General features: G+C 41.1%; 1 protein-coding gene and 1 non-coding gene across 3 annotated transcripts in view; one reads left to right on the top strand and one right to left on the bottom strand.

The window, feature by feature from the left end:
* The window catches only part of Adam17 (ADAM metallopeptidase domain 17), a 45664-nt gene that overhangs the window by 2686 nt on the left and 24621 nt on the right, over nucleotides 1-18357 (top strand). For both annotated transcript variants that reach the window (XM_028777771.1, XM_028777770.1), the window contains exons 2-5: nucleotides 9490-9622; nucleotides 14411-14541; nucleotides 16181-16269; nucleotides 18156-18324. In XM_028777771.1, coding sequence (XP_028633604.1) covers nucleotides 9490-9622; nucleotides 14411-14541; nucleotides 16181-16269; nucleotides 18156-18324 — 522 coding nt within the window. The remainder of the gene's footprint in view (nucleotides 1-9489; nucleotides 9623-14410; nucleotides 14542-16180; nucleotides 16270-18155; nucleotides 18325-18357) is intronic.
* Nucleotides 14165-14269, bottom strand: LOC114629722. The gene has a single exon (XR_003712712.1). It is a non-coding gene; the product is annotated as a U6 spliceosomal RNA (small nuclear RNA).

The following is an 18357-nucleotide window of genomic DNA, read 5'->3' as shown; positions in this document are numbered from 1 at the left end:
CACAGAATACCCTAGAAGCCAAGTTTCTGTTTATTATGTACTTTTTGCCCTTCAGAAGGTTATATACCTAATCAATCTTTAGTAGAATTATAGTTAAGTATAGAACCGAGTAAGTAAATGAAAACCAAAACCAAGAACCCTGGGATCTTAAATTAAACTGTTTGTTGGTCTTGAACAACACTCTATTAGTAGGGTTGGGTGAAGCAACAAACCATGTGGTGAACTGCCTAAAAACCAAGAATCCTTCTTCAGAAATCCACAAGGCCTGTTCATCACTTTATGCTCATGACAACTCACTGAATTCTTCTGAGATGGATATTTTTCTACTCAACTGAAAACACTAGGTGATGTAGTCCATGCTTGCCTAGCATTCACGTGCAAGGCTCTGAGTTTGAGCCCCATCTCACAGCTCATGGCTAGTAGGACCGTTGCACTCAGGATTTAGATGCTTGGCCTCCTCATACTAAAGTTGCTATTTATACAGTGCAGTCCTATAAAATCCAAACACTTCACACAGACGGCTCCAAGGGAGGCTTCAGGAAACTCTGTTCTGTAGTTGTAGTCAGAGACTACAAGAGTCTTTCTGTGATACAAGAAAGAATGGAGAACCGTGATGGGGAAATTGGAGAAGTCCTTGAATGTTATGTGTAAAATTCCTCCACATCAAGTGTGATTGATTGTGATGCTTCACAGTTTTTGTTGTGGGAGACAGCACTTGTATACAAGTGGAAGTATAATTTGAAGAGAATGTGAACTAGGTTAATAGGGAAGGAACGACAAGACAATCTTCACCGCCTCGAGAAGTGAAAGAAAGAAAGAAAGGTTTCTGCTTTGCCTCCTTGCCTTAACATCAGCTAAGAGAGGAGGCACGTCTTTTCTTAACTTCCTCTTTGTGCCCCACAAGCAGGAATTATAGACTCTGAAGACTGTCAGCCATTACTCCAATTTCACTTGCTGTGTAGAGATACATGGCTAAATATAATATCTCTAATCTTGTCTTGTTCTCTGAAGCCCCATTCATATCCAGCTGATGTTCACACCTCCATGTTCAAAAGCACATTAGTGTAGTATGTTCAAAATTATTTGTCATTTATTTTTTTGGTTAGAAGAGTGAGCACAAACTGGGAGTTGTGGTGGTGGTAGGAGGGGGGGGGGGCTGGCGCACGCCCTTAGTCCCAGGTGGAAGCAGCTGAATCTCTGAGCTCCAGGTCAGCCTGGTTTACAGAGTGAGTTTTAGACAGCTAGGGTCACACAGAGAAACCCTGTCTCACCCACCTCATCCCAAAAAAGGAGTGAGCATGAAAACAGAGTTGCAGTTGGACCAGGGAGGGGCCTGGGAGTATTGACGTCGACCCCTTGTCTTACTTGAGTTTTCACCAGTGTACTGCAGTCTCACAGCCCTGGCTTTCTTCAGGGGTTCACCTGGACTCGCAGACTCATTTAGGTTGAGCAGCTATTGGTTAGGGGACTTGCTAGTCTTGACCTAGATTAGTTTCAGCTTTGGTGAACACTCACCGTACAGGATTAGTTGAAGTAGCTGACTGGTATAAACCCATAAAGTCACAGTTTTAGCTGTGAGGTTCCGGTTCCCAGGCCCAGTAGAGAACACTGCTTTCCTTCACTCATGCCTTAGTCCCAAGGAGGAATTCATCCATTCCCAGGGCTTCCCGCACTGACTGGCCAGACTGCATCCCTCTGTGTGTTCTGGAAGTGCTGACCTTGAGTCTTCAGCATAGACACGGTACTCAGTGGCCCAGTCCAGGCTTTGGTTTTTCCATTTGTGTTGTTGTTGTTGTTGCTGGGACAAAGGATATCATTTTGTAGCCCAGGCTGGCACCTTCCAGGGGGCTGCATTTACACTTAGAGACTATATTCTAGGGAAATGTAATTCTATACAAAACCCAAAATAATGTAAACGGTCCAAAGATGTTTCTAGACCCTTCGTCCTAATACTTTATTTATATTTTCCCTGCATACATGAATACATTATGTGTAACTATACCTGTGCATACATATGCCTAGATTCACACAAAAATGTAGACAAAAATGTAGACATAAGTTTTAAACTTTAAAAATTAGATGTAGCTTAAAAATGCTGTGAGTTTGATGGAAGAAATTTGATTATACTTGAGATGAATTCACTAAATTCAATGGCTATAAAAACTTACTGAGAGATAGCAGTTCTTGTGTAAGAGGATGGTGAGGTGGAAAGTTTATCACATTATCACATCTCCTATAGGCATCACCACATCAGCACCAGGAGAAGCAGCTTGTGGTTTAATGGTCCAGCTCTCTTCTTCCTTGAGAAGTTAGTAAGGAACAAAGTATAGATTGCTTTTGCCGTTGACTTCAGTTTGAGGCAGGTTTCTCTGTTCTTGCCTAAAATCATTGTCTGACTTATCAGCAGTGTGTGTGGTATAAGTGTACATACATGCATACATACGTATGAATGTCTATGTAGGTAGCCATGCCAGAACCCCAGGAGTCTTTTAGTGATACTTACTTTATTCATTCAGAAGCAGTTTACGTACTGACTTCCCAGATTCCAGTCTTTTTTGTTGCACACTGAAGTTCATTGAGATTTTTACTTAATAGTACCTTACCCAAAGTCCTTAATATTTCATTCCACGTTCATCAGCTGACCTCCATCTGCCTCTCCAAGAGTCTCATAAATATTTTGTTTGTGTTTGTTTAGAGACAGTCTCAGTATGTAGTCCTGGCTATGAAGACCAAGCTGGCCTTGAACTCACAGAGTTCTGTCTGCCTCTGTGGTTTGAGTGCTAGGATTAAAGGCTTGTGCCACCATAGCTGGCTTCATGACCTCATACATATTCTTGCTGTGGTGTTTACAGTACAGTTTAGCTGAGGTGCCTTTTCACTTCTACTGCAGTATGTGATATGCCTTCTCTTAGATGTTACCTCATCCTTTTTACAAAAACATTTTTTATTTTCTGTGTATTTTGCCTGTATATATGTCTGTACCATGTACATGTATCAAAGGATCCTGTAGAACTGGAGTCACAGGCAGTCATAAGCAACCATATGGGTTCTGGGCTCAAACTTAGGACCTCTGGAAGAGAAGCTGGTGCTTTTAACCACTGAGGCATCCCCTCTAGTCCTGACCTCATCCTCCTGATACGGATACTACTTTCAGGAAAAGCATCCTTGGCTTGCCAGGCAAGGATGCTAATCCTGCTATATTCCTCCATAATTGTTTGCTCCCTCCCCCAAAGGTGATACATTTTATGTTAATTTTGTGTGATTCTTTTTTCTCACTGTACTAAGAATGTATGTTTTTGTTTGTTTGTTTATTCTAAATCTCTGTCACATTGCCAGTGCCAGGGGGTTCTTAATGTACTTGAATAAATGAGTCCTAGTTTGAAAAGAGCAAAAACATGTAGAATATGAATTTAGGAAAGCTGAGGTAAAGGTAGGATAGAGAAAATAGAAAAGCAGTAAGGAAGATAGGGTCTCTAACTGAATACCACTAGGTAGTGCCAGATGGAGAACTAAACTTACAGCACTTGTTGGAGAAGAGCAGGGCAGTGGGGACTTAGAGAACATTCTCCAGCTGATCTGCCTCTGCCTCCAGAGTGCTGGGAGTAAAGTGTGCAGCTCCATGCCAGGCACCAGTTTCCACTGATTTATTTTTTTATTTAGAGATTTGGATAGGAATGCAACCTCTGTGGCAGAGGTTGTAGGAGAATGTGACCACCAAGAGTTAAAGTTCTGGAATTGAGCTGCGGTGAGAAGTTGGATCTGAGGGGCACTTGCTAAGAAGACAGTATTAGGAACAGTAGGTGGCTCCGGTTTGCCTTCCAAGAAGGAGCTGTTTTTTATTGAGTTGTTTGTAATGGCTCTAGGACATCTAATTTGTAATATCCAGTTATTAGAAGAAGGTAATTGCAATGGAAACATAGTAGCTATTTTAGAGTTATTTTAAATGTAGCAAGCTACATTTAAAAGGCACATATTACAGACTATATCTTATCTTTATTTTTCTTCTAGCTCCATTTTTATACATTAAGATATTGGGATATGAATAGCATTTGAAACCCTCCCTTTGCTCAACTTTGTAGATAGCATTTCACATGTTCTTAAAAACCTGCCCCCCCCCCAAAAAAAAAGCCGGGCGGTGGTGGTGCATGCCTTTAATCCCAGCACTTGGGAGCAGAGGCAGGCGGATTTCTGAGTTCGAGAGTTCGAGGCTAGCCTGGTCTACAGAGTGAGTTTTCCAGGACAGCCAGGACTACACAGAGAAACCCTGTCTCAAAAAAAAAAAAAAAAAAAGAAAAAAAAAAAAACCTGCCATGACCAGGCTTTTAAATGGTGAGTCGTTTCCCCAGTCCTTTGGAAGTTCCACAGCTTCTCTCTTTTCCAGTTTAGCTTACCCCATTTCTGGTTGTTTTTGTTTTGTTTTGTTTTGTTTTTTCGAGACAAGGTTTCTCTGTGTAGCCCTGACTGTCCTGGAACTCACTCTGTAGACCAGGCTAGCCTCGAACTCTTGAACTCAGAAATCCGCCTGCCTCTGCCTCCCAAGTGCTGGGATTAAAGGGGTGCACCACCACCGCCCGGTCTCTGGTTGTTTTTAAAAGCAATGCAAAGCCAAATAAAAAGTGAGCTGGGTGAGCTGGAACTTAAACATATGAGTGTTAGCTCTGAAAAGGAGCCAGGCGTCTACTATGCCTTACTATAAAGAAAGGTAGAGTGCAGAAAGAACCTTATATTGAGTGTCCCCACAGGCTTGCTTGTGTATTAGCTGCAGGAAGCATTGTTTTTAGCTGTTTGCTTACTTTAGCTTAAGCGGTTTTCTCTTCCTCTTTCCTTTTTTTCCTCTTAATGGTATGGGGCAAGAAGGCCTTTGAGGGCAGGCGGTTCTCTTTCTCCCTAGGGTGGCCTTGAACTCCAGCCATCCTCTATTCTTGCCTCAGCTTTTGGTGACTAAGGTTACTGGTAGGAGCCCTCATGCTGCCAAACTTGTTTAGTGGTTTTCATATTTGAATTCACATGAGAATCACCTGGAAGACAACATATACTGCTGGACCCCACACTGAGGATTTCTGAATGTTTGTGTTTCTAACAAACTCTGAGCTGCTCATGCTGCTGGTGTGTGTGGGGGTGGGGGCCACACTCTGAGGAGCCCTGGTCCGTGTTACTGGCAATAAAAGTACAATATTGAAGTTAGGTCTCTAAGTCAGTAGGTGCGATTATGATCTTAAATGAAACTGAGTTCATGTTCCAGCCTGTATCAAGGCAGTTGACAGCTGAAGGATTGTATTGGCATCTCAGTGTTGAGAATTCCTGTAGTTTGTGAACGTGAGCCTGATGAGTCAAGCTCCCATGCTGAATAATTTGTGGTAAAATACTATAATGAGAGCCAGGTGTGGTGGCCCCCATTTGGGAGGTGGATTCAGGATCAGAAGTTCAAGGCCAGCCTGCAATCCTGTGAAATAATGCCACAAGAAAAGATGCTGTGATGCGTAAACATGGCTCCTTTTTGGTCATTTCCTCATCTGTGGGATAAGACATGTCATAAGCAAAAGTGTCAAGAAAAAAGACAGAGAGCTGTAAACTTCAGAGGGAAGAAATGCCATGTTTGTTTGAAACGATAGGAAGTCAAAAACTAAAGAGGTAGATAGTCCCAAGAGGGCTAGACTATTTTCACATGTGTTCCAAAGCATCACTTCTTTAAAGCTTGAGTATTTCAGCCTGGGTGGAATTAAAACAAAACAAAACAAAACAAAACAAAAAAACAACCCAGGGCTGTGTTGTACTAGGCTTTATTTTTCTTTTGTCCTTTGGTTTTTTGGCACACTAGTGGCATCAGGGTTTGTGACGGTAGACATATTACTTAGTCTTATCTGGGCCTGTTTATCTTCATTTGGAGGAGAATTACAGTCTTGGGATGTTCTGTGTAAAAAGTGTAGTAGAGAAAGCTTAGGAATTGTTGCACAAGTTGGTTGACCAAGGAGCATGTTTCTTGGAGGTTTTCCATTGGTGCCCCTAAGCTATATGAAGGCAGTGTCAAACCGCCATGTCCATCTTGTGTTAGAAAAGGGTGACATCTAGCAACTGTGAGTTTTAAGTCAGAACCTTGAGTGAATGTTGATTAACTTTCATCTAGCTAGCATCATGCCTTGCACTCTTACTTTCTCAGGTTTACTTAAGTGTTATGCAACAGTAAGGTGTTCTCTCTGACCGCCCTATAGAAACTATTCAGTACTTTTATCTTGCTTTAATATCCACAGCACTGTCCTCTGTTACTTCTCCATTCCCTCCTTCCTTCTCTTTCCTTCCCTCCCTCCGTTATGTCTCTTTGTTCCCTCTCTTCCTTTTTTGGAGACAGAATCTCACTGTGAGTGTATCACACTGGCCTGGAATTTGCTATGTAGCCCCCACTCTTCTAAACACACACCTCTGGCTTGCCTGGATTTAGGTGTGTGACCCAGGCCTGGCTTGGGTACTTTTTCTTGTGCATATTTGTATATTACACTAAAATGATTGTTCATTTGGGGAAGAACTTTGTTCTGTTGTTGTTGTGTTTCAGCTCTTGGACTTCATTTAGTGCCTGGCTTATAGCTGCAGGCAAATGAGTAGATAAGCACACTGATAGGGAATATTTAGGTTGATTCATTTCTTTTTTTTTTTTTTTTTTTTTGGTTTTTCGAGACAGGGTTTCTCTGTGTAGTCCTGGCTGTCCTGGAACTCACTCTGTAGACCAGGCTGGCCTCGAACTCAGAAATCCACCTGCCTCTGCCTTCCAAGTGCTGGGATTAAAGGCGTGCGCCACCAATGCCCGGCGATTCATTTTCTAAAACATTGTTTTAACTTAATATGTATAATTGCTATGCCTGCATGCATGTTTATGCTCCACTTGTGTGTCTGGTATCCTTGGAGGTCAGAAGAGGGTGCCAGGTCCTAAGGAATTAGAGGTACAGTTGTGACCCACCAAGTGGATACTGGGAACTAAACCCTAGAAATCTATACAAGCAGCAATTACACTTAGCCTCTGAGCTGTCTCTTAAACTCTAAAAAAAATATTTTTAAGGCTGGATGTGATAACACAGGCAGGCCTGTAATGCTGGTACCCGGGAGGTGAGGTAGGATCAGGAGGCTAAGGACCAGCCTGTTCAGGCCCACTCTAGACTGCAGAAGATTCTATCTCTATATCTCTTAAAAGGTGGATGTGATGGCTCATATTTTTAGTCCTAGCATTTGAAAGGCTGAGGCAGGAGGATTACTGTAAATTGGAGGCTAATTTGGGCAACAGTGAGGCCCTGTTTTCAGAAACCCAAGCAAACAAACATAAATGCCCATAATCCCAGCACTTGGGAGGCTTGAGTTCCTGGGAAAAGTAGCCATATAGTATACTCCTGTGGCCCAAATAGAATTGTTGTTAATTTTTGGTTGACATAAAATAATTGAACGTTTTTGGTGTTCCTTTTAAAAATGTTTTTAAGTTTTTACTGTGTAATAATAAACACTAGTACAGGCTGCTGCTATTCTGAGGAATTCCAGGTCCATTGGAATGATTTGAATATCCTTGATTGTTGAAAGGAAAATACCAACTCACGTATTTTAGGTAGCTATCATTTATTTTTATTTTATGTGTATGTATGTTCATCAAATGTGTGCTTGCTGTCTGTGGAGCCCAGGAAAGGCTCCCCTTGAACTGGATCAGATCCCCTTGAACTGGAGGGACATGAGATTTTTAAGTTAAAAACCTTAAAAAATATAAAAGTTCTTGTTTTGTAGGAGGCAGGGAGTCAGTTGGTTGAAGCTTGAGGAGGAATGGTGTGTACTTTATTATAGTAGTCTAGTTTTGAATCTCTTTTGTCTTCAGCTGGGGCCAGTGCAGCTTTGTTTTCTTGAATCACTGGTGACTTGTTTGGGTAAAGCAATTGGTGTTGGTTTCCTGCTGAGGAATCAGTTCCCTAGGCTTGCATCTACTGAGCAGGTGGATGCTGATGTGTCTGTTGGGCAGTAGTGGTAGTGGTGCTGCTCCCAGCTCTGGGTTTGGAGGATGAGTCTTACTGACAAGCCTGAACAGGTCTGGAACTCAGCTTGGGTTTGGGACTTTGTGAAGAAGCTTTACTTTCCTGGTTTTGGTTTCTAAGAAACCAAAAGCTCTTGATACATACATTCATTACTCTTTCTTATTAACCGTCCACTGAAAGGGATTGATTTAGCTCAGTTTGCCAATGAAAATATTCTGTCAACTACTTTTATTTTGGACACTTTAAACATGCACACTAGAAATACCTTTTATTTTAAAGTCTAAGTGTATATGGTAATCTTTAGAGACACCAAATTGTTAGTTTCTAACCTCACTCAGTCCATGCTTAGTTCTTTGAATGTTTAAGTATGTCCCCACAGTTAACTTGTTTGCCATGATTCAGAGTGATTCCTACAGTGTAGCTATTTCTGTATTCTTAAGTCTGTTACTACTTGCCCCTCCCTTCTTCCTGGAGAAACTGGGTCATTTGTTCTGTAGAAATCTAACTTTCTAGGCGTGGCTGATGCTTCCTTCACTAGTTATTTAACTTGGCAGCATCTGAACCTTTTATGTACTAAGAATCTGAACTTACATCTCTATTAAGTTCAGGTTCAGATTTTTTGTAACAATATGTGATTGTTGTACTGGGCAATTAAGCACTTCAGTTTATTGCCTGGTACAGTTGGCTGTTAGATTTAAGTGCTAATAACCTTTAAAATCAATTGTTTACTTACTTTTTATGTGTATGACTGTTTTGCCTGTATGTATGTATGTATGTATGTATGTATGTATGTATGCCTGTGTGTCTGTGTAGTGTGTGTGTGTCTGTGTGTGTGTGTTTTATGCTGGTGGATGTCAGAACTAAATTTATGGGTGGTTGTGAGCTGCTATGTGGATGCTAGGAACTGAACCTGGCTCCTCTTTCTCTGTAAGAACAAGTGCTCTTAACTGCTGATTGAGCTCTTCAGCCTCTGAGAACTTTGATTAAAGATTTGTTTACTTACTTTTATTCTATGAATGTTTTACCTGTATGTATACCGTCTACATGCCTAGTGCCCATGGAGGTCAGAAGAGGGCCTTGGATTCCCCTTCTTGGGATTGCAGTTACAGATGATTGTGAGCTGCCATGTGAGAGCTGGGATCTGAACCTGGGTCCTATGGAAGAGCAGCAAAGTCTTCACTGCTGAGCTACCTCTTCAGCTTCCCTAATCCCTAAAAAAGTGTGTGTGTGTGTGTGTGTGTGTGTGTGTGTGAGAGAGAGAGAGAGAGAGAGAGAGAGAGAGAGAGAGAGAGAGAGAGAGAGCGCACGTAAGCGCTCATGTGGGTGCCCACAGAAGGCTTTAGATCCCAAGGAGCTGGAGTTAATAGATATTTTTGAACTGTCTGATGTGGGTGCTGGGATTTGAATTCATGACCTCATGACTGAGCAGCAAGTGCTCTAAATGACTAAGCTATTTATCCAGCCACTAATACTTTTTTTACCTTTATTTCAGAGAAGCTTGATTCTTTGCTCTCAGACTACGATATCCTCTCTTTATCTAATATCCAGCAGCACTCCATAAGGAAAAGGGACCTACAGTCTGCGACACACTTAGAAACACTACTAACTTTTTCAGCTTTGCAAAGGTAATTAGAATTATACATAGAATAATATGGGACAGTGTGGGGGTGGGTTTTGTTTTGGCAAATGCAGTAAAAAGGTATTTGTAGAAATCTTAAATTACTTCTTAAAGGTTTGTACTTGATGTAATAACAGCATGTCATGTGTGATTGCAACATCCTGTAATGCCTATTTTAAAGTCCATACTTAAAACATTTTATTTTTTATCAATATTTTAAAGAAAATGAGTATCCCAAGAGTATTACTGATGGTAACAATGTTTATAAAATCCTAAAAGTTTTATTAATTGAATGCTTATAATACTTTATATTTTAAGTCTTTTTTAACCCTTTAAAAAGATTTATTTATTTATTTATTGGTGTATATGAGTACACTGTAGCTATCTTCAGACACACAAGAAGAGGGCATCAGATCCCATTATAGATGGTTGTGAGTCACCATGTGGTTGGCAAGAATTAAACTCAGAACCTTTGGAAGAGCACTCAGTGCTCTTAACTACTGAGCCATCTCTCCAGCCCTTTTAAACTTTTAAAGATTCATTTATTTATTATGTATACAATATTCTGCTTGCATGTATACTGAAGAGGACATCAGATCCCAATACAGATGGTTGTGAGCCACCATGTGGTTGCTGGGGATTGAACTCAAGACCTCTGGAAGAGCAGTCAGTGCTCTTAACCACTAAGCCATCTCTCCAGCCCTATTTTAAAGTTTTTTATTCATCGTTTTGTATATGAGTATTTTGCCTGAATGTATGTTTGTATACCCCATTTGTGTTTAGTGCCGGAAGAGGCCAGAAGAGGGCATTGTAGTCCCTGGGACTGGTTTGTGAGCTGTGATGCTGGGAATCTAACCTGAATCCTCAGGAAGAGCAGCCAGGGTTCTTAGCTGCTAAGCTATCTCTTGGGTACCTATTTAAAAAATTTTTTAAAACTTCTTCATTTTTACTATTTATGTTTTTTGTGTCTGTGTGAGTATATGTGCATTGTTGTGTGCTAGGAACAGCTCAAACAGCCCCAAAGGGCTAGGCTCCACTTAGTAGTCCAGTTGTGAGACTCACACATTAGGAAGAAGGGGTCCAGGGACCCTCAAGTTCATCTTCTAAGTTCCAGCATGAGCTTTTAAGTCTAAGCAGAGAAAAAATTTGGGTCATGGGAAAGAGATACTTATGATTAAACAGTCCTAATCAAGGTGTGGTTCTCCCGGTCATTGTCTCAGTTCTTGTTCCTTGGGGGTGTCCTTAGAAGCCCTTATCAGTTGTCATGACTCTTGATTTTTACTGGATGATGCCTGGGTGTAGCCTCACCCTTCTGGATTATTGTTCTCATCTGGGCTGGTGAAGGTAAGTGGCTGTCTTGTGAGATTTAGTTTTCTTGGTAATACAGAGTACTCGTGAGCCCAAATGAAGTACAAAGATTCACAAGTGCCTGTTTTAGTAATATATGCATCTGATTTAAAAACCAAATTGTCACAGAGAAATGGGGATGTAGTTTAGTTTGTAGAGTGCTTTTTTTTTTTTTTTCCCCCTTCGAGACAGGGTTTCTCTGTGTCCTGGAACTCACTCTATAGACCAGGCTGGCCTCGAACTCAGAAATCCGCCTGCCTCTGCCTCCCAAGTGCTGGGATTAAAGGCATACGCCACCACCACCTGGCAAGTAGAATGCTTTTCTAACATACACAAGGTCCTGTGTTTTAACCCCAGTACCCACCCTATACCTACAAAAACCAAACAAAACACCACCACCAACTAAAAAACCTGAAGGAAGTATAATTATATTTTCATTTCCTAAATATCCCAGATTCAAAGAGGCTTCTTATTTGTAAACTTCAAAAGAAAATTTTATTTCTAATGCATTAAGATTTTTTTAACTAGTTATTTATTGCTGGTGGGGGCATTTATGCTCCAGCTATGGTATAGCACATGTGTAGAGATCAGAGGACAACTTGCAGGAGTCAGCCTTCACCAGCCACTTTCTAAAAAGATCAGTCCTCACATTGGCTTAACAAGTGCTCTATCACTGAGCCAGTCACCCCAGTCCTGACAGCAGATTCCTAATGTAGAAAACCCAGAATGCAGTTCTTGGGACTTTCCTAGGAAGAACATTAGAGCCACTATTACAGCTCATGGGGATCTTTAATACTGAATAGAGCATTTGTAATAGGGGTGCTTTTCTTCTGAAAGTTCCATTATAACCCAAGTGGAAAGAACATTAATGTTAATGCCTGGTGTAGGAGGACTTGATTGTGGATAGCAGAGGAAATGTGCCAAGGGTTTATGAAATGGTGTATTGTGTCTCTCTCTGACCATCAAAAAATACATAAGCAAAACTAAAATTACCTTGTATGCTCAAAAAGTTAAAAATACTTGTTGCTCTGGAGACAGTTCCAGTCTGGATTTCTTCCTGGCAGTTTAAAGATTTATGCAGACCCACAGGGAAGTAACATTTCATATTTTCAACACCATAGCTGACAATAATTTGTTCCTATGGCTGAGATGAATAATATATCTTGCTTTGCCTTCGGTATTAGTGGGCACATTGAAAGGTCTCTGTAAATATTGGCAAAGTCTGGCTCACCACACCTAGTTTTTATTTTAGAATGAACATGCTTTAAAGTGTTAAGCCATATAAAGAACTGCCGTGCATATATTTTATATCTGCATTTAGAAGCTTTGTATCTATTTTCCCAGTAGTAATTATGCATTATTGTTTTTCAAGGTAGACTTTATTGAGGAGGAAAAAACCCTGGGCACTTTAAAATAAATACAGCAGCAGCATTTTAGTAATTGTATGCAGTAGTCAGAGTTCTTCCATAGGACACCAGGTGGATTGCTAGAAGCAGGGGAATACAAATCCCTGGGGTTTCGAACACTCAAGTCCATTGTTGAGTTTCACAGTTTACTAGCTTGTAACCTGAGTGTGTAACCTCTGAGCCTCCACTTTTACCTTTATGAGTTGAGATAATGCACGGATTATCTTAAGAGCAGGTAGATGTAATTAATAATGTCTTTTTTTAAAAGATTTATTTATTTTATGTATATGAGTACACTGTTGCTGTCTTCAGACACACCAGAAGGCATCAGATCCCATTACAAGTGGTTGTGAGCCACCATGTGGTTGCTGGGAGTTGAACTCAGGACCTCTGGAAGAGCAGACGTTGCTCTTAACCGCTGAGCCATCTCTCCAGTCCGTAATTAATGTCTTAAAACATAGTCTTTAATAGTGAATTTCTGCGATAAGCAGGACACTCAACTTCAGCCTTCAACTGTCTACATGTATTTCCTTCTTAATCAGTTTCTAGGAAAGATAAACGCATAAGCTTTTACCCTCATTCCCCAAGCATTAGTTAATGAGCTTGCTGCTCTTTTCTCTCATTTCCTCCCCCTTCCCTTACCCTCCCCCTCCCCCTCCCTCTTCTTTCCCCTGTCTCACCCTCCCTCTCCTTCCCCCTGTCTCCCCCCGCTCCCTTCCATATAGAATATGAAGGGTTTTTTTTTAAAGTACATTCTTTAAGCTAGGATACACAGAATCACTTAATGTAACAGTACTTTTTGCAAAAATAGATCACTTAATACTTAGAAAGAAATGCAGGGAATAGTCTTAGCCTTTAAAAACCAGACAGCAGGTGCCTGAAGCTCAAGCAGCCTTCAGAATGGAGGCAGGGAATGTTTGGTGACACCAGAGAGCTATGCTGTAAAAGAAAAGCGTGGCTGCAAACATCCCTGTGTTCACACAATGCTTAACAAAATAGCCTCTGTGTCAGTCCTTTCAAGTGCGTCTCAGGTGCTACAAGAAAAACAATTGGGTGGAACCCTCATGCAGTTAGAGGTCTGCTTCATAGTTTCTTTCTTTATGTATGTGTATGTATGTGGGCACATGTGCCATGGCATACATGTGGAGGTCAGAGGACAACTTGAGGGAATTATTTCTCTCTTTGCTTTATGTAGGTCCCACAGATGGAACTCAGGTCATCAGGCTTGGAAACGAGCACTTGTACCTATGAGTGATCTTGCCAGCCCCCATGCCTCCTTTAAAGACTTTTGTTTTTGTTTTATTTATTTTTTTTTTTTTTGGATTTTCGAGACAGGGTTTCTCTGTGTAGACCTGGCTGTCCTGGAACTCACTCTGTAGACCAGGCTGGCCTCAAACTCAGAAATCCACCTGCCTCTGCCTCCCAAGTACTGGGATTAAAGGCATGTGCCACCACTGCCCGGCTAAAGACTGTTTTAAAGTGAGTTCTGCTAAGGTTTTATAACTAAACCAGTTAGTGCGTTTGTCCTTACAGGAAGAATAATGCTGTATGTGCCTAGTAAGTTGTTAGCTGCTGCGGGGCTGCAGAGGTAACTTGGTGCTTAAGTACTTGGTGCTTTTGCGGGAGACTGCAGTTTCCCAGCACTCATGTTGGACAGCTCACAGCCACCTGTAACTCCAGCTTCAAGGGATCCAGCATTTCTTCTGGCCTCCGTGGGCACTCACTCATGTGTACACAGGCCCACACATAGACACATAGAGCAGTGGAATAAATCTTTTTTTTTTTTTTTTCTGAGAGAAACTATGGAATGTTTCACAGAGTCGCCTACCATCCTTGTGCAGAGGCCATGCCAATCTTCTCTGTGTCATCCTAAATTTAGTGTATGTGCTGACAAAGTGCGCATGTTATAAATCTTGAAAAAAAATTATGAGTTATAACTTGGGTGGATATTATTCATCTCATCTCTTGTAGATCGTAAAGAGTGAAGTGAAAATTAGGCCTCTATTTTATGTCTTTAAACTGTGAGTGCATTCTTTCTTCAGGCATTTTAAATTATACTTGACATCAAGTACAGAACGCTTTTCACAAAACTTGAGAGTCGTGGTGGTGGATGGGAAAGAGGAAAGCGAGTACAGCGTGAAATGGCAGGACTTCTTCAGCGGACATGTGGTTGGTGAGTCTGAAAATTGTGTTCTGTGATGATTTCTGGGCTGCTGTGTTTTCTTTTGTCACTCTCTGCAGTGATGGAAAACCTGGCATAAACAAGGAGAGGGAGGATTTACGTCAGTGCATGGTTTGTGAGGTTTCGGTTCACGATGCTTTAGATCTGAGGTGAGATGAACCGTGGCAGAGTCCTGTGATGGAGGAGGCGGCAGCTCACCTCACAGGCCAGGAAGCATGGAGGAAAGAGGGGGTCATAGAGACAAGGCACATCCTTCAAAGGCTCATCCCCACGACCTACTTTTTCCAAGTAGCTTCCACCTCTAATTAGCCTACTGAGTTGTGAGTTCATCAGTGGATCAATCCCTTGACGAGGTTAGGAGGCATTTTTAGGTTCCGAACATCGTAGGTCTCCAGCTTTAACTTATTTACAGTCTTCTTTCCTTTTTCATTTTGGTGGATGTGTAGAGAAAAGGGTGTCATAGTATGCTACATGGTTTTATTTAAGCTATGTAAGTCTGGGAGCAGAAGCATTTTAATAGGAGGAAGTAGGTATCATTTAGCATGTTGTTTAGCTAGCTTCCCTCCCTCCCTTCATCCCTCTTTCCCTCCCTCCTTCCTTACCTCTTAAAGTAGCCCAAACTGGCCCCAAGTACACTGTTGTCCCATCCTGCGTGAATCCTGTGTGAAGTACTGCACCTGGCTAAATTTGATTTTTACTTTTTCTATGGTAAGGAAAAGGAAACAGCATTTTAATTATTTATTTATTTATTTTTTTATTGAGATAGGGTTTTTCTGTGTAGCCCTGGATGCCCTGGAACTCATTCTGTAGACCATGCTGGCCTAGAATGCAGATATCTGCTTGACTCCTGAGTGCTGGGATTAAGGTGTATGCCACCATGCTCAGTTAACTCTCCTTATTTATTTTTTTTGAGATAGGGTTTCACTGGGCAGCCTAGGCTGACCCACAACTCATGACAGTCCTCCTGTCTCAGCTGCTTGACTGCAGAGATTGTAGGCTCTTATTTCTTTCCTGAACAAATTTAGGCTAAATTATGCAGAGGGGAAGTAGGGAAGTGTCCCATTACCTGACCTGTTTCTCCTCTTGGGAAGACTGAGGCACTAGGCCTTTCCAGAATTGTGTCTCTTGTTTGCAGAGTTCTCATTCTAACAAGGTAAAGGCTGTGCTGATGAAGGACCTATCTTGATTTTTTTTGTTTTGTTTTTTGTTTTTTTTTTGTTTTTCAAGACAGGGTTTCTCTGTGTAGCCCTGGCTGTCCTGGAACTCACTCTGTAGACCAGGCTGGCCTCGAACTCAGAAATCTGCCTGCCTCTGTCTCCCAAGTACTGGGATTAAAGGCGTGCGCCACCACTACTCGGCCTGATTTTTTTTTTTTATTGTCAACCGTGAATAGTCATTTATTATTTGGTAATCTATCTTTTTGTTTATGTATTTGTATGTGTATGCATCCCAGACACATATGGAGGTCAGAAGATAACCCATGGGAGTTGGTGCTCTCCATATGTGGGTCCCAGGGATTTAGTTCAAGTCATCAGGCTCGGTGACAAAGGCCTTTAGGCCTGCTGTGATTCATTTTGCTGGCCTAGAAACAAATAATTTTTGATAATAAAAACATCTTTTTCCTCCTAAGGTGAGCCTGGCTCTAGGGTTCTAGCCCACATAGGAGATGATGATGTTACAGTAAGAATCAACACAGACGGGGCAGAATATAACATAGAGGTGAGTCTGCATGTAAGATAAGAGCCTTGTATGTAGGGGCATGAGTTTGAAAGAGGGTCTTTTACAGCCAATGCTGGCCCCTAACTGGCTGTGTAGTTAAAGTTGGCCTTGAACTCCAGATCTTCTGCCTCTTTTTCTGTCTGCCTTCCTTTGGAGTTGTCTTTCTCTTAGCAGCTTGTCTCTCTGGTTATTACAGAGCTTCTTGGTTGTTTTAAGATACTAAGGCTAATTAAGTACGGTGGATCAGCCCTGCAATCAATCCCACCTGGGAGGGTCAGGCAGGAAGATTGGCATGAGTTCTCTGTTTAGCACCCAGGAAGGCAGAGGCAGGAGTATCATTGTAAGATCAAGGCTAACTTGGGTTACATAGTGAGCTCTGAACCAATTTGAGCTACATGGGAGACCCCAGGGTGCTTTAAGAAACCTAATCCTACATGCTGCGGTTACGCCACCATGCCTTGTTTGTAGTGTCAGTAAGTGAGCCCAGGGCCTCTTCATGCTTGCTGAGTGTATAGTTAGCTGTGCTGTTCTTCCTGCAAAACTGGGTTCAGAAAATACATAGTTTGTCATCATGTTTTTCTTTTTTTTTTTTTTTCTTGTTTTTTTTTTTCGAGACAGGGTTTCTCTGTGTAGCCCTGGCTGTCCTGGAACTCACTCTGTAGACCAGGCTAGCCTCGAACTCTCGAACTCAGAAATCACCTGCCTCTGCCACCCAAGTGCTGGAATTAAAGGCCTGCGCCACCACTGCCCGGCATGTCATCATGTTTTTCAATTATCAATATAATTATGCATATCTTTTCAGGTTAATAAATATAGATCTAAATGAAGTTTTTTTTTTTTTTTTTAGTGGTGGCTTCCTAGTAGACCATTGTTTAGCCAGTCCTTTGTTGATGATCAATTATTGTGCTTTAATTTCTTGAAATAGAAATGTCTAGCATGAACAGCTTTGAACATACTTTTGGGTGGATGTATTTAATTGGATGGCCTTAGGTCTCCATTGTTGTGTTGTTTCATTTTGTGTTTGAGATTGAGTCTTCCTGTGGCTCTGTAGGAGGCCATTCCTTTTACCTGTGTTAGGGTTTCAGCATTCTCAGCAGCTTGTGTGAGGGTTCATTTCTCTACAGTTTCACCAAAATGTGTCTGATTATAGATGTCCTAATGGGCATGAAGAGGTGACTTACTCATTTTCTTATACATCATAATTTTATGTATAAAATTCTTCTTTACATTCTTCACAGATGAGACCAGTATATTTAAAGAAACCTTGGCTTTGTAAAAATGGAAACAGCCCTTTTGACTTGTGTACCCTTTGGAGCACATGGGTTGTATTTACTGTGACCTGGTCCTTTGTTATAAATGCAGACTCTTCTAGAGTCATTGTTTCTGTGATGCTAGGAGTTGATATCACGGATTAGAACAAACAAAGATCTGTTTTCTTGGGAACCAATAGAAGGCTTAGGTGTATTAGGAGTTTTCAACTATCTCTTGTAAAAGAAAGTTTTTGCCGTATATAAAACCTATCATGTCAAAGAGGCTGAGTACTGGATGAACTGTAAGAGTCTCATACATAGGAATGTCACCTGATGTCACTGCAGCGTGACCATCTGTAGCAACGCTGGAGTAGAGTAGGAATTACAGAAACATTTGAAATGGGTTTATGGAAAATGATAGACTTTTTTTCTTTACTAGCTTGTACAGAAATATGCATAAAATAATGAATAGTGGTAAATTTATTTGCAGTGTAGAAACTGTAAGATAAAACAAGTAATTTATTCTCTAAGAAACAATATTATCTAAGAACCAAGAGTGTTGTGAGAATTTTATTTAATGTTTAGAAGTTCTTGGGTTTTTTGTTTTTTATTTCATCATCTGTGTTTCCTTTTTAGCCACTTTGGAGGTTTGTTAACGATACTACAGATAAAAGAATGCTGGTGTATAAGTCTGAAGATATCAAGGATTTTTCACGTTTGCAGTCTCCAAAAGTATGTGGTTACTTAAATGCAGAGAGTGAAGAGTTGCTTCCGAAAGGGCTCATAGACAGAGAGCCATCTGAAGGTAAGACTTAAAAATACATTTCAGGCATGACAT

The sequence above is a fragment of the Grammomys surdaster genome, unplaced genomic scaffold, assembly GCF_004785775.1.
Source record: "Grammomys surdaster isolate TR1022 unplaced genomic scaffold, NIH_TR_1.0 314, whole genome shotgun sequence".
NCBI lineage: Eukaryota > Metazoa > Chordata > Mammalia > Rodentia > Muridae > Grammomys > Grammomys surdaster.
The sequence above is the reverse complement of the archived record's forward strand: the minus strand, read 5'-3'. Positions and strand labels throughout refer to the sequence as shown.